The 25,335-nt window shown below is 38.8% G+C and overlaps 1 protein-coding gene and 1 long non-coding RNA gene across 2 annotated transcripts in view; one reads left to right on the top strand and one right to left on the bottom strand.

Moving 5' to 3' along the window:
* The window catches only part of LOC144350118 (uncharacterized), a 29,550-nt gene extending 5,955 nt beyond the window's left edge, over positions 1 to 23,595 (top strand). The window contains exon 2 of the long non-coding RNA XR_013420167.2: positions 23,381 to 23,595. This is a non-coding gene — a long non-coding RNA (uncharacterized LOC144350118). The remainder of the gene's footprint in view (positions 1 to 23,380) is intronic.
* Positions 4,488 to 7,154, bottom strand: hox5 (homeobox 5; the record flags this gene model as incomplete). The annotated part of the gene is given in 2 exon segments (NM_001164938.1): positions 4,488 to 5,155; positions 6,670 to 7,154. Coding segments are annotated over 2 exon segments (732 nt in total). The 3' UTR covers positions 4,488 to 4,856.
* Positions 23,596 to 25,335: the final 1,740 nt, after the last annotated feature.

The raw sequence follows: 25,335 nt of genomic DNA, 5'->3' as shown, positions 1-25,335 counted from the left end.
AATTCATGCAATACATGATATTGTCGGAGCAAACAGACACCGCTGTCATTTTGGGAACAACTGTTAAACCAAGCAGTACGAGTTGGTCTGCGTTTTTTGTTCTTCTCTTTCGTGCTTTTGAATTTTATGTTGTTGTTTTTTTTAATTTTTTTCAATACAGATTGACATTCCTTGTTATTGACGCAGTATTAAATCAAAATACCGGAATTATGCGTGAATTTCTACACAAATATCATAATGAGGTAATATTTAAGCAATCTTCATAAGAAGATGAACTTCCCGCCTTTTGACGACGTGGCTGACGGTTGAAATTACCGACTGAATAAACATGAAGTTTTGACCGTGTCTATCAAAACTGAAATATACTTCTACATCCCACGTACTTGTACCAGTACTTTTAGAGACCGTTAATAATTAATTATCCCCGACGTATGGCTGGGGAAAAAGACAGACTTGCTTATTTTGGATATCTGCGTTGAACAGAGGATTCAATAACTGCAACGATCATCAAAGAAGCGGAAAAGCTGTTCTCATTTTTAATAACTGGTTGTTTTATCAGTGATTCGTTTTTAAAAGCAGAAATACTGTCTCTTCAACATTACCATGTGTGGATAGATAGGATGTTTGAATCTCAACGTTTCACAGATTACAAGAAGCAGGCATGGCAACCCGTCGGGTTAACTTGTCGGAATCAGTGTCTCAAATAACGACAAATCCGGAGCTCCTGTTACATACACCGTTGACACGTCAACTATGATTTGTATTAAACGGAAAAATATTATGAAATATTCATTGCCGGGAACACCAACCTCTGCAGAATCCTTCCGTCTCCTGCATCCGAGTTCCCGCTTCCTCCGTGAATCGAAAATTCGAAATTTTGGAAAACTTTCCTTTCCCTGTCAATCTGTTTACGTGTGTTTTCACATGTTAGCGGTGTCAGCAGCAAAAAACTGCAAATTAAACGCTTAATATCGCGACGGCTACTCGATATTCTGTGTGTGTGCGTACTATGAACTCGTCAGCCAGCCAGTCAGCTAAGCAACATGGCTACCAGCTCCGTTGCCCACAGCTGGGGTAGTAATACATCAACTTTATAATACTCAAACCAAAAATGTGTTCAATCAAACTACACTTCGCCTGTTACGATTAATACAAAGGTTCACGTGATATTTTTGAATGAGTTTCTGTTCATTTTGGAATGAATTTCTCCTTCTATAATTGTACTCTGTTGTTTGACAATCTTAACTGTTCTCATTAATTTTGATTTTTGATATGATTGAAAATATTCTGCAATTTAGAAATGACTGGAATATTCTGTACTATAGATTACAATACAATGCGCACACATACACAGTATAAAATAATGTTATTATGATTATTTCTTTAATTTAAAAATGTAAGAAAACGACGATTTCATATTACCACGTGACCCATAAATCTTAAATCCCGCATTCTTCAATTTTAAACTTTACGGATGGTTTTTATCACAACACTGTGGACCTCAGCTTGTATGGGGCACTAACAAAGGGACGTAGCATTTTTCCATCCAGGATTCGACTCGACATCTGTGACACCCCGCCGGCAACTTTGATGTCGAGCGGGGCCGATCGGTAATGTACATTTTACGACCTGTTCACATTTGTTGCTTTCCCATCGCCGTGACCTTGCTCATCCAACTGCATGTTGTTCCATAAATTATTCAACAAACTAATAAGGCTGCTGTCAAACCAAAGTCGTATTTTAGTAGCAGAATTTGTTTTGACAAGTTCGTCCTTTTTTCCATCGTTAATTGCCGTTGAAAACAAAGTCCGATCCTAATTCAATAACAAACCTGATATGTAAATTACCCTGCCACTGCCAGCTGACCCCGGTGGCATACTAGCCGAGTTGACTATGTCTGGTCCAGGAAATTTACCCCAAATCGGGATATTTTATTTATTTTAACAATTACATCGTTCATGCTTCAATAAACCGAGCTTGTCAGAATCTACGTATCCGTTTTGGAGATAAATTTTGTTGGGAATATGCGACAATTCAATTTCTGCTCTGACTAATTTCAGAAATTCAACCAAAAACCAGGGTCATCTTCAAGACATGAAGTGAGTACATGAAGTCGGTGAACAATAAATTCTAACCACAAAAAATGCGATATTCAGACAGTACAGTGCAATTCCTTAGGTAGGCAGGTCATACAATATGCTAATGTCGTTTATGCAAATGAGGCGTCTTTCTGCTCGAGCAACATAGAAATTGAACCATACTGTCGAATTACGACACGTTTGTGTCATTGTTTACTCGTATTTGCAGGGGTGAATTTTACTGTGTGTTCGCGCTTAGAATCTCAATGTCATTGTCAGTTTGTTACAATGTATCACCTATATAAAGATTCCACGCGAAGATAAGCAGGGTTCGTCAACTTGAACAAAACAAACACGCGCGACGCAGAGAACAATAATATCGCAGTTTATTGAGATTATTATTTTTCAATTCATAACATTTGTTAGCCCCTCTAGTCTGTCGGGAAATCACGTCACTGTCCTGCCACTCGGTGTGTGTTCTACGCTATCATACAGGGTCAAAGCAACAAAAATGCAAATAAATTACACTCATTCATATTTCCTGTAGCGCCGATGTGTTCGGGCAGGCATTCTGGGGTCACGTTCCATTTGTTTTCATAACGACGAGACGGAAATCTCTCCGAGGTGTCGCCAGAAATCATCTCCACTCCCCCCACGATTACTCATCATTTTTGTTGTCGATTTCAACAACTTGAAAATAAGATTCGTTAGAAAATATAGTTAGGGACCCGAGAAATAGCGATATTTGATATTGTTTGTAGCCGTACGTGTATGTACTTTATATGTAACAGACGGAGTAATTATCAAATTCCGGTATGTGTTACAGCTCGAGTTTCATAATTGCCTTAAATTATACCGATCACGATCCCCAATTTTTGTAGACCTAGTTGGTCGTTGGAATGGCCTGCGTCTTTGTTCCATCCACATAACATACTAGTAACATAAGCGCTTATACATTGACGGGAGACTATGGTAGACTCAAACGTAGACAAATTTGTGTACAGTACAAAGAAGAGGCTTGGGGGGGCTGGCGGCCTAAATCTTCGGGAAACTACGCTTACTAAACGCCCACTATACAGTGGTATCATTACAACATCGCCGCTTTGCTTCGCATGCTTTCTCAGATCACACCAAAACCTAAAATGGGGCTCCTCCATAGCAGTCTGTTCCTTCGACGTCGCCTTACAATATTTTTGTTTAGAATCATTACACACCCCGACTCCTCCAAGTTATCGGTATTTTATGTTTAGAATTTTCCAAATGGATTAAAAAAGGGCATTATTTACATTTTGTTATTCATGAAACCATTACCTACCAAATAATTAAATACAAACACATTAGCATATTATTCTGTCTTCATTTGATACCGTAAAGCTCATTTTGGCTATATATGGCGATTTGAATCTGGGATATTGGCAACAAAACGCAACTCATGTAGGTCATACAACTGTCCTAGAATAAAATGAATGTGTTTGAACAATACAGAGTTTAATACTTTCCAACGTAAAAAAATGTACATAGACAAAATAAGACTAAAAACACAAAAAATGATGATAATAATCACCAACATATTATGTATACACAAAACATGGATGAAATGTGACATCACAGTTATTTCTTTTTTCTATGATTATAATTTTTTCAAGTCTGCGTTTTAAAAAAAGAAGAATTATAATGTGAAAATACTATAAAGTGAACCATAGACGGATTTAAATATTTCAAATGTACCCCAAAAAATTAATTTGTGATATCTGACAGAGGAATATCAGATTCAGACAGACATACTCACAAAATTATATCTTGTTAAATATAAATATGGGTAGTCTGTACTTCTATTCATATCGCTAGGCGCCCTAAATTTGACTCAAGTTGAGGGCGTCTGTTACAACATTTAACGGCAAAATAGCACACACCAATAAATAGGCTCTATATAAACTTTATAGCCCCTCTTTGAGGATTACGACCAACAATTACATAAATGACATACTACCCAGTTTTCCCAAGGTATAGCGAGACGTGGAAGATGTAGCTGTCGGAGGCATGCGTGTATGTAAAACAGTGAACGAGCGTCCGTGTGTTCGCCAACGCCCGGGGCAGCGCGGCGGCTGATGGTAAGGTGTTACCATTAATTTGTTGGAACGCTTTGTGGAGCTTATTGTTTGACTCGCGGGATATATGTCAACCAAGCCTGGTAAACGTTGGCTGTACGATACATATATGTAAGTAGTCTCAAATAAGTGAGATTTGATATGCTTCCAAAACACGTCCAAATCACGTGTTTCTGGCTATATTATAAGCATTGAATTTCACCGAGTAATTGATAGAATTAGACTTTAAAACCAGCAGCAGTACTCTAGCTTGAAACACATGTTTGAATATGTAGTTACGGTGCAACTCAAGCTCGGGATGTTTTTTTTTTTTTTTTTTTGTATTTTACGTGTGTGTGTTTTTTTTGTAGAAACACGCACAATAACACATATAGCGCTGCTCTTTGAGTCAACCAAACTACAAACAAACACGTATTCAAAAATAAATAAAAAAATTCAAAGTTAAGAATATATAAAGAAAAACTAACAACTTCGGGGATAATATATGTACAGAACTAGTCAGCCTCTTGTATTTTTTAAGATGGTTACCACTGGCTTCAAAAGCTCGGGCCAAGCTGCGGCAGAACACGTGACCCCGGATGAACAACAAACTTGGGACTTGAAGCCATGAATGACGTCATATCCACTACAGTCTCTATGTTGATGTTGTTTTCGTTGGTGTTGCTTTTGGTCAGTTGGTTGGACTTACTGACCCTGTCGCTGACAGTCCACCGGTCTCGCACGAATTGTCCTTTGTATCGGGGTTCATGATTTGTGATATGCTTTTTACATTGTGCTCCTTTTTCCACTTCATTCGTCGGTTCTGGAACCAAATTTTGATCTGTCGTTCGCTCAACCCTAGCGCGTGTGCGATCTCGATTCGTCGACGTCGAGTTAAGTAGCGATTGAAATGGAATTCCTTCTCCAGCTCCAGCGTCTGGTACCGTGTATATGCCGTTCTACTGCGCTTCGCCTCCATACCATTCGTACCTGTGTGTGAAAAAAGACAGAACCAAAACACAAGTCAATAAAAACGCCATATTCTTTTGTGCATGGGCGCGTTGTGGCTCCATGTTGGAACACGTCAGTGTAATTATTTGAAACATACTGAAAACGACTCTTATTTTTAGAATTAATATGAATGATGGACTGTTTTATTAACGGCAAACATGTTATTTTTTTCTGCAAACAAAACATTACTCGTCGTGAACGCAAATGATTTACGAAAGAGACAGGCGTTTTCTTTCTTAGTTTTCACAACTGGTCGGATATATAATTAAACAGTTCAGTGACAACAATAAATATTCTGTTAAAAACAGAACTCCATCATGATATCATGACACTACAATATCCAGATACAATTATCTTCGTAGACAATGTCGTTATTCTCTGTACATTGAAGCCTTCCTATTTTAAAATGGTATATGCATAACGGACGACCAACTGTGTGTTGTTTTTAATAGCGAATAATATCAAATTGTACATGTCCTGTTCAAAAATGAAACAAAGTAGCAGACATACGGCATCGTTAATACGTGTATGTTAGCATACGTCTACATCGCCCATCTATCACCCCGTTATCATTTGTGTGTACAATTGCCAGGCAAGAGATGTTACCGGATTGTCGTGCATTAACAACATCCAACTTAGAATCAGCGTCCTACGGCAGACGATATAAAGCAAGACAATTAACCGTCTGCCGTGAATTAGGTTGATTAAAAAGGAGTTGAAAATAATAAGTGGCGGAATGATTTACAAACAAACAAAAACAAACACTTTATTTATAATATATTTTAAACATTTATGGTACTTTTGTTATCGTCTGCGTTTCGGATAAACTAAAAAAAATACTAACAAAGCTGACCAAATTTTAAAGTTGAAAATGACCGCTGGCGGGTGTCTTCCATTGAAGGATGATACAAACTGGCGAAGGAAATTTTCCGTTCGTTCTAACCATGAAAATATGTATTATTTTGACAAGAACGACACTGGCAAGAGTTCCACGTGTTGTGTTGCAACATTGCCGGCTGAAATAAATCTTCCAAAATAATAAATCTATGGAAGGGAGTCGGAATGACCATATGATTAACTTAATGTGCTAACAAAACTCCCACGGTAGTAATAACGTAACTTTCGCCTCTCGTCATCCAGTTTGCGCGGGAAAATTTTCAGCCTAGTTTATACGGAATTATTTTGGACAATAATTATTAAGAATAGTATTTGCAGTTATTCTGCTCCAAAAACGGATTGTATGTCTGGCGTAAGTTTGACAGGCGGGATAATTTGTCTTTTCGCCCATCCGTGGTGACGTTTTGAAGAGCAGTGCACATAGCCATGTGAATGACAGAGTGGTAATCTTTAACTCGGAATCTACATACCCTGTTTGCACAGCACTTCAACTATCCGTCGTAACGTAACGGTGTTATGAAACGATCATATTGTACAATAAAGATCTCAATGCCAAAGCAAGTTTTAGTAACTGTAAAAAAAGATTTTTTTTTTACCTGAGCTCATATGCATGCGACGCATCCATGGGTAAACCCCATCCTGAGTGCTGCCAGTGCCGATTTTTTCCTTCCCGTGTACTCCACTGCAAAGACTGCTGTCGGAGTTTGGAGAGGGTGACGACGTGCTATTCGCCGACATTGTGACGTTTTCCAAGTTCCCAGTCAGGGAGTATGAAGGGTGCGAGCTCGGGGTATGACTGAGCCGATTTGTTGTTGTCGGCTGCTGGGGCTGCAGGAGCGCCGTAGTAGCATCGCTGGGATAGTAGCTAGCGTCATGATGATTTGAGTATTGGTAGCCGGTGTTGTAGTTCACCGCTGCCGCTGCCGGTGCCGGATTGTATCTTCCTGTCGTATTGTAGTGCTGTACTTGGAAATCTTGGCCATTTTGATATCGGCTTGTTAACGAGGAATTTACGAAATACGAGCTCATTTGTCTTCTTTATTAGCTTGATTTGTGGCTGCTGAATTACTGCAATGTCGATGATGATGGTCGTACCGTTGATGTATTACACTGAAGTCTTGAGCACACCCACTAGAAGCTATAAAAGCCAAATAAGGATAGGTGGTCAGTCACGTGAACAAAATATACCAATCAGCGAACGTGTACATGACCCATAGGTCAATAACACACACACGCTGTTCCGTTTAATTGCTGATACGAGAAACAAAGAAATACTGTAGTAAAATAGTTGATTTCTTTGTAATTCGAGTAAAAAATGTATTAAAACGATCGATGGGGCGAATTTCATGGAGCAAATCGACACCGTTCCAGTACCGCTTTCGTGCGCACTGACCCTAGATTCCTTCGCTCGCTTACCACGTATTGAAAAAGGCGGGATGTCAACTAGTTTTTGCTCAACACGAACCAACCAATTTAAATCATTCTACAATGAACTAAATCATAAATCCACAGTACACGATTTTTTTTTTCAAATTACTCAGTTCTTTAATATTGAGCTACTACAGTTGCATGTAGTCGTTGCGTAAAAAATCTCTCTAGACTCGTAAATGGGTAATTTTATAGAGGTAGAAAACGAGACTTTAAACACGTCTAAGTAGCCGAGATTACCTCCGTGCAAATAAAAACCATAAAATCCAAGATGCCATGCACAATAAAGTTGATTACGTTTTATTTTTGTCTGATTTTTCAGACTTCATCAATATTCAATGGAGCTGTCTTTGAAATTGTCGGCGGTCCTACCTTACGAGTAGCACTAGATAGTCACAAGGTTGAATTTTGGTGCCGATATTCAATTTTTTTAGGATTTTTACATCAAAATTATTATCATTGTTTCTTTGCGCTCAGATAAAGTTGTTGTGCCATGTGTATTTTCAACGGCATACCGACCCGTGAGTGTGTGACCCTGAACAAATAAATTCAAATTGCGATTGCAAAAAAATCGCTGACTTTTCGCCAACGTTCTATAAAAACGCTTATATCTAACGTACGGATGTTGTTGTTTTTGAACTCACAGCTCTGGTTAATTTCTATTAATTTTACTGAGAATATAGCTTATCGGACAATGAAAGGATAACCAATTTAACAGAGAGAGGGAGAGTCAGACAGTTCCGTTTAATTTACGATGACCACGTGACTACCCGACATTGTCTCCATTCTTCCAGATTAGAGATAAGCACAACACACACACGCCTGTATTTCGTTCGTTTTATTATTGCCCGGTTTTACAAACACCGTTCTGTTTGTGTGTGCGTGTGCATCGATGTACACTACTACGAGAGACTCTGGACTGACTGACCGACCTTCATCCCAATGCGTAACGAAGTAGTAAACAATAACAGGTCATTTTATTGACAACACTTTACAAATTTAACTGTTCTTGCTTCATGATGGACGACTGTATCTCCCCCCGCCCATCCTAGGAGACTCAGAGAACAATATCAAGTACGTGTAGGAACCGATTAATTAAATCGGCACAGTAACCGCGCCACGTCGCCTTCGATGTGAGTCCCATGTGACACATACAACGCGGGTGAAATATACAACATGTTTATCCCGGCTGGAACGCGCGCTGCGTGCCTACTAGGTCGGGGCGCTTTAAAAATATCGCTGTGTAAAGACGGCGATGCAGATTGAAAACAATCACAGCACAAACTACAATGGGAATTCTGCGATAATTATCTAAAGGGCTGAACACAAATTTGTCTTCCGACCGTCAACTTAGTTTTAGCACCGTGATGTCAAGAATCCGTCAGTTGTCACCCACGTGGGAAGCCAGCAACAACAAAAACAACACAGAAATTTACATTTAATAATATAATTACAATTTAACGACAACTAGAATGATCATAAAAATAACACGATCTTATTTTTTTAATTGATAAAATTGCAGATCGTAATAGAACACAACTGCTAAATCTGCATTACTAGTGTGTGTGTAAACCCCGTATCTACTGGTAACGGACTGGAATACGCCCAATGATATTGTTAGCGTTATTGTAACCGATGGCACAGAACTCCGTCAACGCAAACAGAATAATATTAAAACGACACAATGTAACAAACACACGGCAAAGGTACCCGGTTCACATGGCTACGTACATACTATATTTGTATCACATTCGATGTTATCTGCTTATTGTCGTGATCCGCTTGTGTGTTCGTCTATTGTGAATGATCAGTAGAATTAGGAAGAGTTATTTTTACATAGTAGTAAACAAATATATTCTACAATTAAACAGTAGTACAAATATAACATGTGACATATGCTCGCGTGGCGCTGTAAAGGCTCCGCACTTCGCCCTGGTTTACAACTGGCTGAACTGAACAGAAACATAACAAGCACATTTACATTTAAACATTGTGAAATACGGCAGCGGTCTCGGTAAAACAACTGGTAAATTTTAAACGTACTAGTATTTGAAATTTAGATATCCTTGGCGTGCAACCATGTTTTCCTTTCTGACCCCGGAAATTACAATAATACCTTTAAATTCATTTATTATCTGACGACTTCCGATTGTCTGGCAACGAGACTTCATTGTGTCACGTGACAATTTATCGATGTAACTGCAGGTGCAAGAGACGCTATATCTTCATAACTGTCTTTTATATTTACATCTGACGCACTACGCACGAACACGTGACTGCGTCGGCAAGTCACGTGACGGTCACGTGAATTTGACTTCCCTGTTTGAGCGCACCATCATTGAATGAACCCTCAAGTAATATGATTGATATACACATATCCACGATCAAGACAGGGCCTTCTCTTCACAGATCCACTGCCAATATGCCGATTCCGGATCAGTGCGCCCTTGTTTTTTTCTATAGATCGAATCTTAAAGCGGGGGAGTCGTCACCTGCGCATGCGTCAGATGGCCAGAGCGTGACATTGTTTACAAACAAGCGTCCACCCATGAGCCTTTGTGATTTTAATGTGTGTTGTTATCATCGCTTGAGACTCAATTCCCGCGGGTGTGCAGGTGACGACCCCCCCCCCGCTTTAATCCACTCGCAGGTAAACATCCAAATATCCAAACACCCAAATGTGTAAGTTTTGGGTTTTCTAGATGCTAGGCAATAGACCATTTTCCGTTCACTGCGAGAATCACGCGTTATGCGTGAAATCGAACGTAAAAACAGGACAAACAAAGGTCATAGCGTCGTAGTGGCGTCAATAATCGCGTGGGATTCGACAAACGCGAAGTATTTTGGGGGACATTTCCATGCTTAATAATGTGCTGTCCACATTTGATGATAGGCAATTTTGATTAAGTAAGGGTATTCGGAAGCAACATTCCTCTGTCGAAGATCGGCCGGTCGATGTGAGTTACGAAATAAAGAAATTCTAGTTCAAAATCAAATCGTTCGATTTTTTGCGGCAGACGTTCGACGCGCGTTTTTCATACATTTCGCGAGATCTCGCAATTGTACGGAAAATCCCCTATTTGCGAGTTGGTTATACGAGTGTGCGGGCTGGGATGTTATAAGGATATATATACTGCTACATGCACAAACTGTACTATTGTAGAATACTTTATTTTCGCTTGGAGTTCATTTTCGCTGAAGGAATGATTCTGTGAAAATAAAATCCAGCAAATATACCCGTTTTTCTATATTTTACATTCAACTCGTCAAAAATCAGTGAAAATAAATTCCATACAACACACCCAAAAAGTATTTTCAGCGAAAATTAATTCCAGCTAAAATAAAGTTTTTTACAGTATTTCGTCTCTAACAATATATATTTACCGAAATGATAGATTGTGGGGAACGACGTCAATTTAGAATTCGTACGCACTAAGAATATAATGCGTTCCAGGACAGGACATTTGATAAAACTGAGTGACATAGGGGGACCTAGGATGACACAAAGTGACACAGGGTGACCTGGGATAACACAAGGTGAGATAGGACGACACAGGGTGACATAGTGACGTGGGATGACGTAGGGTGACATAGAATGACACAAAGTGACATAGTTGACTCAGGATGTCATAAGGTGAGATCGTGTGGCACAGGGTGACGTAGGATGACATGGGATAACACAACGTGAGATGGGGACACAGGGTGACTTGGTGTGACGTGGGATGACGTAGGGTGACATAGTGAAGTGGGATGACGAAGGGTGACATAGAATGACACAAAGTGACATAGTTGACTCAGGATGTCATAAGGTGAGATCGTGTGGCACAGGGTGACGTAGGATGACATGGGATAACACAACGTGAGATGGGGGACACAGGGTGACTTGGTGTGACGTGGGATGACGTAGGGTGACATAGTGAAGTGGGATGACGTAGGGTGACATTGGATACACAAAGTGACATAGTTGACCCAGGATGTCATAGGGTAACACAAGGTGAGATCGGGTGGCACAGGGTGACGTAGGATGACATGGGATAACACAACGTGAGATGGGGGCACATGGTGACGTGGGATGACGTAGGGTGGCATAGTGACGTGGGATGACGTGGATGACCCGATGTGAGATATGATAGGATAACAGTGGGTGACATAATGTGACGTAGAGTGAAATAGGAAAAGACACAGTGTCACAGGGTGACATAGGATAATACTGAGTGATATAGAATGGAGCAGGATGACCATAGGATAACACAACGTGAGGTAGAACGACACAGAGTGACGTAGGGTGACACAGGGTGACGTAGGGTGATATAAGTGACCTGGGATGTCATAGGGTAACACAAGGTGAGATCGGGTGATACAGGGTGACGGAGTGACGTAGGGTGATATAGTGACCTAGGATGTCATAGGATAACACAAGGTGGGATCGGGTGACACAGGGTGACAGAGTGACGTAGGGTGACATAGGATGACATGGGATAATACTGAGTGACACAGGGTGACCTATGATAACACAAGATGAGATCGGGACACATGGTGACTTGATGTGACGTGGGATGACGTAGGGAGATATAGTGATGTAGGGTGACACGGGATGACACAAAGTGACACAGGTGACACAGGATGTCACATAGTAACACAAGGTGAGATCGGGTGACACAGGGTGACAGAGTGACATAGGATGACATGGGATAATACCGAGTGACACAGGGTGACAAGGTGAGATGGGGGACACAGGGTGACTGGGTGTGACGTGGGATGACATAGAATGCCCCGATGTGAGATAGGATGACAAAGGGTGGCGTAGCGTGACACCGGGTGACACAGAGAAAAATAACATTAATTTTTTGAAACATTGTGTTCATTCACAAGAACAATTCTCTCCGAACAAGCGATATTTCACTATTTTTTGCCAGAGAACAAACACTCAACAAAAATTGTTCGTGGTCAGTGATTTTGTGGTTACAGTTACGAGTATGCACCAACTTGTGATAAAAATCGCAATTCCAGAGAATTTCCAAAAAGGACCTCTTAACCATTGAATATGTCAAAATGGTACACCTTGCCCATTTTAAAACATAATTTACAGGCCCCCTGGGGGCACCCGTTAGTTTCTACTCGTGACCCCAACCCCTACCCCGGGGAATGGGTGGAGTTAGAAGTCATTCGCGGCTAATAGCGGAGATAACATGTCGTGGTATTGTTTCCCGCTCTAATATTCAATATCGCATTTTGTCAGACGATATAATTAAAACTGCAAAACATGCGCTTTGAAATATTGGTACGTACTAATAATTACAAAACTGTACGTTTGTATTTTATTAAATAAGTACAGCTTCACAAAGTGCTTCAAATCTGATCTGATCACATTAAAGTGAGAGGGTCGTCACCTGCGCACGCGCGGGAATTGAGTCCCAAGCGACGATAACAACACACGCTAAAAACGCAAAGGCGCTTCTTTGTAAACAATGACACGCTATGGCCATTTGACGCATGCGCAGGTGACGACTCTCCCGCTTTAACATGCATTATCGAACGACAGTATTTATATTATTCAAGTGTCATGACATAATAAAATCATGTTATAAGCACTCCATGAACACTTTTTTCAATAACGGACTATAACCTATAACCTATAAGTTCTGCAATTCCGATATTCCTACTAATTATTAATATTGACAATATATATGTATATATATATATGTATATATATATCGTAATGTGACCTTAGCTATGGTTTCCATGGGAATGCGTCATCGCGTTATTTGGAATTTTGTGAAAATTACCGCAACTTCAAATCATTGGTGATGTTAGCAGATTTCGGAGGTTCGGTCTGTTCAGACCTTGTTACCGCACAATAAAATTTCAAAATGAGATGAAGTAACTTTACTATATGCTTCACACAATAATTCAAATTTGTATCAATGCGCAGAGCAATGTAGTCCGCGCCATCAAAAAAAGACTGATATATTCATAGTAAGTAGTCAGCTGGGCTGATCTTTCTAGTACATGTGCATTTGCAAACTGAATACCAGTACAGTTGGATCGGCTTTCAAAACTGGACGAAATTACAAATTTTGATTTGTTAAAATTGTGGATAGTTTCGATTCTTTGTATGAAATAGCTTTCCAAGTTTTTACATGACCATCGGCGCAATAGCGAATACGATGTATGGCGGACATCCGGGTATCTTCACCGCCTGGCAACCATCACGGTGAAATCAAAGGGCGAAACTCACAGAAAACAGTATTTTGGGATAGTTGATGAGACTCTACTGAATAGTATAACAATATTACCCCTGTATGTGAAACATATATACATTCGGTTGCTCAGGATTACTTCAAAGTTGAGTTTGTGCTGTTTCCTCGACTTTATCTGTTTTCATCGGCTCCTACGATCAGTGTTCCCCAGTAGCTCGCGCAGAGCCCTTAGAAATACGTTGTACAGTCGTGCGCGTCTTAGCAACGTGGAACGTTCTGTGACGTAACTCCGCCCACGAAGATAACAAACAATATTATAAAGTACCCTAATGCCTTATCACATTGAACTTATAACGACGTCACGTCATACGTCATACATATCTATCCCCTGGACTATACATACGAGTTAGTCGAATGAAATGGCAAGTCAAGAGAGGTAAAATGCTCGAATCTGTAAATTTGTAAATTTTTTCTTAAAGTTCTTGCTTAGCCGCAATAGCATAATTGGATGTGACGTTAAGGCCCGAGCCCAAGAAAGGAACGGTTGACTTCAAAATCGACGCATAATTTGGTAAAAAGATCCAATCGGGCAATGCGATTTGCATAGAGAATGAATAATATTGAAAAAGTCGAACCAAATGTAAGATATGCAAATGATTATACCGTGCTCGTGCTGTGAAAACTAAGTAGCGTCGAACACCCGCCCACACTCCCTCTCTCTTTCTCTACAGATATCTCACACAGCATAACATTTTGGCGTGATAAAGTTTTGTACCGCATGTTTATAGATCTAATAAATTTATCATTTTTTTTTGTATTTAACAGTATTAAATAATCAATAATTTGGACATTTAATCGACTTTTTGTTTTTTTTACTCGGTACAGTATTTTGTTTTGAAATATGCTGTCTAAAAAATAAATAAGAAAAACAAATAATTAAATAAGAAAAATAGACTTTTTATCGAGTCCATATATTATTTTTCATAAAATAAATATTAACCATAAGAATTTTTAAATAATTCATGACACCCATAAATACATATCTCATAACTACATATTATTTTTTCAATATTCTCTAAACAATCATGGGGATATAAGAAAACATCTTGTTTTTGAATTTGCTTGGAAGGGCCTTCAACTTAGTCGTACCCCATATGTTAACACTTGGACATGTCACTGATGATATCTGACGTGAACGTGCTGAGTAAACAAATTAAAACGCGTGGCAGAAAAATAAGTATAATTTTATGACGTCCATTCAATTTGTTGTGTTATTTTATTTTTGAATAATTAAATATGTCATTAATTTCTCGTCTGCAATGATATTACACACAATGTCATTTTTTTTAAAGTGCGCATGCGTTATTTTATTAAAATGTCACCTCGGTCTAACTCTTAGCGCCGATGATACGTGGAACACACTTTCTGCGCTTGTCACTATATGAATGCTTGCATGTGACCTGAATAGACCAATTGTGAGTTTGTCAGATTACGTCATACTGTTTGCTTGTTCGAAGTTGTTTCACGGCATGCACGGACAACAGTTCGATCATACATACAAATCGCAACAAACGACTACAACTTTTTCAAAATTGTGCGGTGTTCCATATAAAACATTTACCTACTTTTTAGTGGCGTGAATGATAGATATTTGGAAGACGCGTTTAATGATTACCACGGAACTTGCTACGAACGAGCCTAAATACAATGGCGTATTCTATGACGTACTAGGACAAAAACATCATTACCACCACCACCACCACGAGATTGCACGTGATGTAATGTTCAATAATAACATAATAACAAATTTAGCAACAATGGACACCAAAACAAGTGTCATGTGATATTCACAAGACGTGATAATCCAGAGACACCACATATCGTCTGCTCTATTCCTGGCGTTCCGCACTTCTACAGTTAAAGAGCACGAAATTCAAGAACACCAGTCACCATCCACAAAATAGCTCTATTCATAGTCTGTTCTTTTACACGTAAAATGTTGCGAAACTGTCAACTTGAAATTAAACTAAAACATTAAAATTGAATTAAGTGAAAATCGTAGAAAATGTGAACAATTTTACCAAACTTTGAGCGGGAAAAAAGTGTGCAATCCAAGTGGCAATACTACAAGTATAAACGTTGGAGTCCTCGATAAAAAAAATGATCACGGCGCAAAAATCTGTCCTGAGAATAAGTGCTTTCTAATAATCGGATGTATACATCCCCAACCTCTGCCGGCCTACCCCGCCCGCTGGCGACTACGCCGTCTACACGTGATTTACCTGGATTACCAAGAACACGAAACAAGCCAAACTAAGCATAAATGCACAAATTTAGAAAGAGAGTTGGCAATGCGTCTTTTTATTCCAGTATTAACGAAAAAATAAGTAATGCAAATTTGTGTAGGAAGCTCACTGTGACTAGTTTTCCAGCCAGTGAGCGAATGACTGGTAACAAAACAGTAGCTTCCGGTCTGCTGTGGCAACGCCGCCCATAAATTAGTAACATACGCACACACCAGTAGTGAACAACGCCATTGTTTTATCTTCTAAAGCGATCGATTTATTTATTTATTTATTTATTTATTTATTTATTTATTTATTTATTTATTTATTTATTTATTTATTTATTTATTTTGCACGTGCAAGAGTATATAAAGCATAAAGAGTTCATTATTTTTTTCAATATACCACACTGTGATATAACATTGCGTGACTATGCAATGTGATATCATTTCATTGCACCCCGAGCCGTACTGTGGTCACCCTGGGTTACTATGCCTATTCGACACAATCTTATTGCGAAGCAAAGGCAGCCAATTTGGGATTGTTTATTATTGGTTTCTGTGGGGGGGGGGGAAGTGATGGTGGCCATTTTGAAACTTTTCCCCCAGGCACTTGCGTAGCGGCGGGTGATATTGTAGAGCCCAGGGTCCGTAGTCCGTACGTTTGTCCGTACGGTGTTATACCTCTGGCATTTCTATGCAGATCTTTAAACCTGGTAGGATCAGTGTTCTAATGGGTGTGGTGCTGAAAACACACAATGTGTCAGTGCGCTAATTTGCATATGTTTGTATATAGCGGTAGTAATACTTATAGATGAAGTCATTTTATTTTATGCTTCTATCCATCAAACTTTGTATTGTTAGTGTAATTATTGAACATATAGTGTATGTTTTAATTTGCATATATGAATACATTTACATACATTAATTCTCATGGACGAAGTAATATCTCTGGCATAAATCTTCATCTTCTCCAAACTCGGTATACGAGTATTTAATGCTGACAACAAATACTAGTAGTATGTGTCCTAATTTGCATATTTGCATATATTAGTGGATGAGTTCGTTTCTATGGCACTTCTTTTCTAATACTTTACTTTGCATATATTAGTGATTAATTTACAATGAATCTAGAATAATTCTCTTGCATTTTTAGTTTAATTTGTACGAACATGCTTCATTGTCATATTTTCACCCCAGGGAAAGATTGTAGTAGGATATTCATAATTAATACTTAATCGTAATTAGTAATTAATAATTAATCCTGCGTAGACTCATCTCCTATTATATGTAATATGTGTGTTTTATTGTTTATTTTTGATTTTTTTTTCGCAACACCGCATACATACGAAGTTGTTGGAAGTCACCCATGGCGATACGCGACATACGGTTTTTTCCTCGGTTTCGCTTTGCAAACGTTTTTTTGTCCATCCGTTGTTCAGCGACAATATAGTCATCACTAGAACGTCAAAACAAAATGCGTTTTTTGATAGATTCGAGTTAAAACCATAGGTTACCCCCAATCCCATATACATGGTTTTGTTGTAAATAGTCTTTTGTTGACATGAATAAAAACGAACGGCAGGCCTCGCGCACCGTTACTGATGGACGAGGCCAGGTTCAGCGAGGTTAAAATCGCCTATCCAGCCGCCGTTATACTATAATGGCACATGTCGTTCCGTTGCCTAAAAATAATCGCGATACTGAAATATTGATGGTGCCACATCTTTGCGATACCACCGATGCATCAGATGGGATCATTCAATTTACGAACACGCAATAGAAAAACTAAAAACGCGCACGCTGCCACGAACGCTTGGTTCACTTCAAATATTAATGCGTGATTGACCTCGTGTCACGTGGACACATCGTCCCATTCGTACACCGATAATGGCGTGAACGTATTATTTGTAGGTATATCCAAATAAAAAAAAATCATAATATTTACGGGAAAATGCGATTTTCCTATTATAATGTTTTGATAAAATCACGCATCCGCCATGCACCCGCGTTCGTGTTACGTATGGACCAATAACAAATTTCCCACACGCACGGGCCCTATATCGAACACCACACGTCGCTTTGGGTAAAGAAACACTGAAAGTATCTCTGTTTTTTTTCATCAAAAGCGATTCGAAGCCACGATCCCACTATGAAATCGAATATACCGTGCAGTTATTTCTATGTCAAGCAGTACTCGGTAAACCCCAACTTTTGGTAGAAATATAAGGGATCGCACTTGTCTGCGTTTTGTGTGAGTGTGGCGTACACAGTGGCTGTTCGGCGAGATCCGGTCGTTCGCATCGGAAAATAAAATAATGGTTCTGTTTGTTACTGTTTATGTGTACTTGCTTCTGGGTGACGTCATCACAAGTGACGATATTTGTTATTAGATCCCCGCAGGTTGGCTGTAAACAATGTAAAGAAGTCTTATTATAGCACGGACATGGCTGAGCCCTGGGAGTGTCGCTGTCTTACACTACGCCCCCCTCCTCTCCCATCTAAGTCCAGTATACATAGTAATCTTCGTAAGCTTTAAGTAAGCTGCGCGACGACCACCGCGCTTTAAATAATAATACAAATATAATGAATATAATAATGATAAAAATATGTATGGAATCTATAAAAAAATGCATGAATATTAAATTATTTCGATAATTTTAGCAGTTTATATTTATCATATTCGGTTGCCTATGCTGTAATAGATATATAAAGTTGTATTTCGTATGTTAGTCGCGGTGGGTGCGTGGGGTATCACAGTCGTGTAGTTTATCATGACTGCGTCGTAACAGAATGGAACATATCTTTATTATCGTTGTAATACATGGATTTAACTTGAGATTATCTCAATTATTAATGGTCAACTCAACAGCAATACAAATAACAAACGTGCCTTTTCTCAAATACCAGAGCCTTGTAAACTATTGAGATCGGCAAGATTAATAAAGAAGCGACATCGCATGTGTTTGACGGCTCTTTGCTATTTATCTCTTGTCGTTCTTTGAACTGCAATGTAAACTAAATATGATGGAGTATTCGATTATTTTAATTATCACGATCTGCAAGCAAACTATTGTCTGGAGTGACAATGTGAATTTGTGCAAGCCTGCCACTACAGTCCCTTCACAGTGTGACTGTGACAAAAATGGTAGCGAGTTTTTGTAAAAAAAAAAAAAATACAAAATGTAACATGTGGCAGTTGTCGGTTTCAGCGGACACAGTAACATCCGTTGCAATGTAACGCGGGGATGTTAGACAATAGCGCACACCTCTTGTTTGGGCTCTCTTTTCATCGCGATTTAGATAGAAACGAAACTAATAGCCCCGATTACAACACTCCCATTAACTCACATGTAATCTTGATATAAATGTGGTGAAATGAACACGCGTTGGGGGACAATAGACAAGAAAGTTATCACATGGTACTATTTCGCTTCTCGGCTGAAACCGAACGACGGAACAACTTACCCCGGATGGGGGTGATTCCACGCATTGCCAACAAAAAGTGCGGCTCTCGCTCGAATTCACATTCTCGAATCTGTTTCTGGTAATATTTTTGCTTTAAATTTGCCTGTAAGTTGATGTAAATCATCCCGGACTGACGGAATTGCTTTTGAGGCTAACGCGAACCATGTTGTTGTATATATATAGATATATATATCGCTTTTGGAATGTTATTGTATTATTAGGGTGCATTTTAAAAATCGCTTAGCCACATATGGTCCGACAATCGCCAAACTGTTCAATTATTCTCCCATACCAATTGGATTGTCTGATGTTAATTTTGAAGTTTGTTTTGTTTAAACCACACAACTACTTCCTCCATCAAGTTTCAGTGTTTATGAATACATATACCAGACGATTATACAAATAATGATTTCTCTTATATGGAAGGGACTCGTTCTCACTTCAAGTCTGCTGCTGGTTTGAATTATGAGGGCGTCCAATGCAATCACACGTGTTACATCATAAAACATTAACGTAGATCTCAAACTCAAATATATACCAGGAGCAAGTGACAAAATTGTTAAAAGTTTGGTTGAAATAGCACTAATCCAAAACATGAACCAAACAGCTGTCTGTTACATACGCATCAGTTATTCTCTATTAATCCGTCAAAATTTCGTGTGCCCACAAGGGACGCGCATCACCAAAGAATGGTGCATATGACTTTTTGAGTCAAACCGAAGCTGCTTACAAGACTGTGCCTGATTGGCTACCTAGCCGTAACGCCTAACAGTTAGACCAATCAGAGAGCACCTTATTTGTTGACAAGGTTTTTCGACGTATCAAATCACGCCTTGTATAAACGCTTAGGCCCAACTGCACTATATTGGGAAGAATCAAAGATGGTCACGACCGAATTAAACAGTCTGGTCACATTTCTTGTGATAAATATTAGGAAATCATAAGACCTATTTTACCCGATAAAACACAGTCCGAATAAACGATTTAGTGTTATCTAGATTTCATTCATCTCAGAAAAAAAAATAACAAAATTAATGAATATCTTGTTCACTTAACCGGATCTGAGCTGTGATACGGTAGTATTTGAAGCGATGTTTTGAAATTCATGTCGTAAACCACACACTGATTTGACTAAGAATATAAGTTCACGGCATTATACTGACGTTTCATCATACTTTGTCAGTGGCCACTCAGCCCTACTTAAGTTTGGCGTTTGGTATATTTTCATAGCTGCCCCATTAGAAATATAAAGTTTTCGTGAACAGTTCAGCGATCATAATCACCGGCCTTCGTTGAACTCTACGAGTGTATACTTTATAATGATGATCTGGAATGTGCGCGACTGCAATAACGTCATGAGAGAAAAAAATTCAACTTACCCGTGAAGCAACGTACGCAATATTTTTTTGGAACAGCACATTTTAAGGGACAACGCTGGATTGTGATTCATCAAAACTATGTCTAGCACAGAGTTAATTATTCGTTGAATGGAGATGCTGAGTTCGAGTTACGACACCGAGTTACGAAAATATAGAGTTACAAAATGACCACGCCCGTAATTTAGAAACCACACCGACTTTTGCGAAATCACGCCCAAATTGTAACTCGATATTCAATTAATAGTAAAAGAACGTCGAGTTAGATATTTAATTAACGCTGAATCATGATGTTGCCCGTAACTCGAAGTTCGGGTTAGCTGTTTATAAACACAACAAAAAAGATATACTAGTAATGCCCATAAGTTGAAGCTCGGTTAAGTGTTAATTAAAGTTCGAATTACTAGACGATGTGGACTTTCAACAACAATGTATATTGCCCGTAACTCGGAGTTTTGTCACTGAACATCGCGTTACAATTTCAGAGCGGTTTCACAAAAGTGGGCGTGGTCATGTTTGTACTCCATGTTTTCGTAACTCGATGTCCGTCGCCGTAACTCGAACAATTCAGCATCTCCGTTTAATGAAACAATGAAACAATGAAACAATGAAATTCTATAATTCGCATGAACAACAATTGTTTTGTCACGTACAACAACAATCACTGCATTTTCATTGAACGAATAACACAAAGTCTTCTGCACAGACAACATTTTTATTGTTTGATAAATACGACTCTAGTTCGGCCCACAATATGCCATATCAAACCAAAAAATACAACTACGGGGTTTCGCCCATATTGTATTCGCTGATGAAACGCCGTGGATTTGGTAAAAAAAAAGACTATGATTGAGCACATTACGGTGCCATAGTCGTCATGGCAGTACGCAATACGTCGTGGCACTGGGTTTCTGTGGTTTCCTTTCTACCTAATGTCACGTGTTCTTTAACGAAATATACTACACTAATACATTTCCAAAGCATACTACGTGGCAACATGTGACCGAATACCACGTGTAACATGTGACGACAACATATCCGACCCTGTTTTCGGGATTGTTTTTCTATTGAATTATATCACAAGTGTTCTTGACCTATTTTTTTTGTATATGTTCTTTAAAAAAAATCGGGCCGAGCGCGGGTTCCGAAACAAAAGATGAGTGGGCCATTACCGTCGCGGTACAACATCTTTTGCTTTGTTACTTTTGAAAGTACCCCCTTTCACAGTAAAATCACCGAAATATACGCCAACTTGATTGCAACACATTTTCATGACGGCGCCAAGTGTGTTTCACGTGTACGGTCAGCGCTTATACAATTGCAATTGCCAGCAGCCCGTCGAGCGTTCGTTCGCTCACTTACCGCCGTCACTTTGAAAAAAAACGCGTGCGTGTTTGTTTTTCGAACGAAAAAAAAACCCACATAAACCGCACTGAAAAAAGGTAATTCACGTACAAAAATGATCTGTCTGGTTTCTAAAGTCGAGTAGTGAACAGTACCATCGAAGGAAATTAAAGTCCTAAAAATGAGGTCGATACAACCAAAAAACAAATTTCCACAAATTCCACTCACTTAACCAATCTTTGGTTATGCTTGTAACATGTTGCACAGCGGATGTATTAAGTTGAAAACTTGTCACGTGTTTTCTTAAAGGGTGATTGTCGTCGCGCAGCGCGTGTTCGAATTTCATGTAAATAAACAATGTGTTTTACACGCGTTGTGTACCTCGTTATGAGTCCCATATCGAGCAGGACGCGACGCGACGACCACCGCCCTTAAAAGCAGCAAAGATTATATCCTCTATATGGATATGTGTTAGGCATACTCATTAATTAATGCAATTACATGTAAATATGTGACTGACGGTAGATAGCGTCAAAGAAACTATGTTCCTTGTTTGGGACTACATGGCGGGGCTGTGTGACCACCTTCCTATCACAGTGGTATTTTAATGCATACATACAGTGCATTTTACCACATAAACCATATTGCTTGTTTGGGACTACGTGGCAGGGCTGTGTGACCACCTTCCTATCACAGTGGTATTTTAATGCATACATACAGTGCATTTTACCACATAAACCATATTGCTTGTTTGGGACTACATGGCAGGGCTGCGTGGCCCTCTTCTTATCATAATGGTATTATGACATTTTAATGCATACATACAGTGCATTTTACCACAGAAACCATATTGCGTGCTTGGGACTACATGACAGGGCTGTGTGACCATCTTCCTGTCATAATGGTATTGTGACAGCTTAATATTCAATATATAGAATTACTTGACAATATTGTTTGACTTTATCAAAATTCAATGCGATATCACGAAATCACCCTGTCCCGGTCGAGTACAGCCTGTCTGCTGTTGAACGCAAAAGACGGATCTCTTACTCAGGCATAGGTCACAGGGCATAGGTCAAATTTCATTGTCAATTTCCCATACATAACATTAGAAATGAACACATGATTATGATAACCAAGAATAACCACGCCTTATTTTCAATTATCATCTGTTGCTGTATTAATATGTTTAATGTCTTTTTTACAGACTCGTACATTGGCGCAGCACAGCCGTCGGAGGCCCCGAGTTAACAACAAATCAACTTCTACAAGAGACTTGAAGACAACCAAGCAACTCGCTACCACGTAATCAGTATGTATCCTAAAATTGTTACCTTCACCTTCATAACCGCACATGGAATTTAGTTTCATAAGTTTACGAATAAAATTTCCTTGTTTTTCTTTTAGAAAAAAAAAAAATAATTTGCCTTTTTTTTATTCTTTTCGGATTTCGTGGGATTGAAATCTGGGAGGAGGAGGGTATATTAGGGAAACAACCTGTTATGACGTCAGACACCTCTCCATCTTAGTATCGTAGTTTCATTTTACTAGTCAAAATATAGAATCCCAAAGCTCAGTGGGAATAAGCCAGTGTTCGATGGAATGTCAACATAATTGACGAAACCTACGCACAGCGAAACACGCACTATGGTTATCTTTGAAGGCGGAGCTGTGATTGGATGATAATGATATAGTTTGCAGGATGTATATTTTGTTTTACGCTGCCAGTTTTAAAAAGTTTCCTCGGTAGGGAATAATTACACTTTTAGAAATGATCCCAACTAGCCATGTCGAAACTTAACCAGAATACTATCCAGATTACAAGACTACTTCTAATCAATCAATAATCACAATTTGTCCAAAAACATGTTGTATGGTAAAATATAACCTTCGTGTCTGTGGAATAAAAAAAATGCGGGTAACAATATGCGGGCGCCTGACACGTTGTGCACCACTTGTCAAAGTCACGTGATGTCAATCGTTCTATTGCATTAACATAAATTAACATAAATCAATCGTCGTGCGATAAAAGAAAGTAGCCCCTTCATCCGAAATATATAATGATTCCTGTGAATATATTGCATAATCGCATTATATGCGCAAAAATAATAACAAAATTAAAAAAATTTCATTTTCATCGAATTTGTAAATGTAAGAATTGATAGCATCTTAAAACCCTACAGCCTAAACGCAGTGTAAAAGGTCGCGTTGGTCCCACGACCAACTTGACACTCAGCGATGACAATGACACTTTAATTCAGCACGATAAATCTCCTTATTAAAATATACCACTTATTTAATTAACTACATCTTCAATTAGCAAAATTAACAAGTGGCTAAGTTAGCTAAAATAATAAGCTTTAAATAAAGATGCAAAAATAGACGAGGACGTGTCATTTTGTAATATTGTTGTTTGACGCTGTACGTTCCTAAATGCACTGAATAATGGTTTCTCATGGCCTACCCAAAACGCTGTTCCCACAGAAAACATCTGAGTATTCGTTCGATGAATCTGTGGAACTCTGTACGTATATATACTGGTTATTCTAAAATAAGAATTGGAAGGATGATTGAGTGAAAATAAAATCCAGCAAATATACTTTTTCTCCTAAATTTTGCATTCAACTCATCAAAAGTCACGGAAAACAAACTCCACACAAAACAACCAAAAAACCATTTCAGCAAAAATGGGCTGATTAGTACAGCAGCAGTCAACATGGATATTCGTGTTTTTTCCCGTACTCCATCCAACGAATAATCTTGTGTGTACTACAAAAGAAATAGTTATTGTCTACAATCAATCATCTAATTAAACAGTTGCGTAGAAGGTGTGTTCACATGTTACCATGGACACAATAGCGCTATCCGGTGTATATGGTACAGGGGACACTAGTTTAGTTCTGTATACCTACATCGATTGAGTAAAAATCAAATCACATACCAGGAAGCTCGAAAAAAAAAATGGAAAGAATAATTTATACAAATATGTATCAAGCAGTGAACACTATCATCACAGTCTGTATAGAAGAAATGTGAGCACGTCTAAATATTATTATTACATATTTACATGGTTTTCTTGATATCAACATTAGAGTATGATTTATTGAAAAATAGAATTGTTTTGCGTATGCAAATATAGCAGTAGTCTTTCGATAAAATACA

Source organism: Saccoglossus kowalevskii, chromosome 20, assembly GCF_978046115.1.
Source record: "Saccoglossus kowalevskii chromosome 20, keSacKowa6.1, whole genome shotgun sequence".
NCBI lineage: Eukaryota > Metazoa > Hemichordata > Enteropneusta > Harrimaniidae > Saccoglossus > Saccoglossus kowalevskii.
The sequence above is the reverse complement of the archived record's forward strand: the minus strand, read 5'-3'. Positions and strand labels throughout refer to the sequence as shown.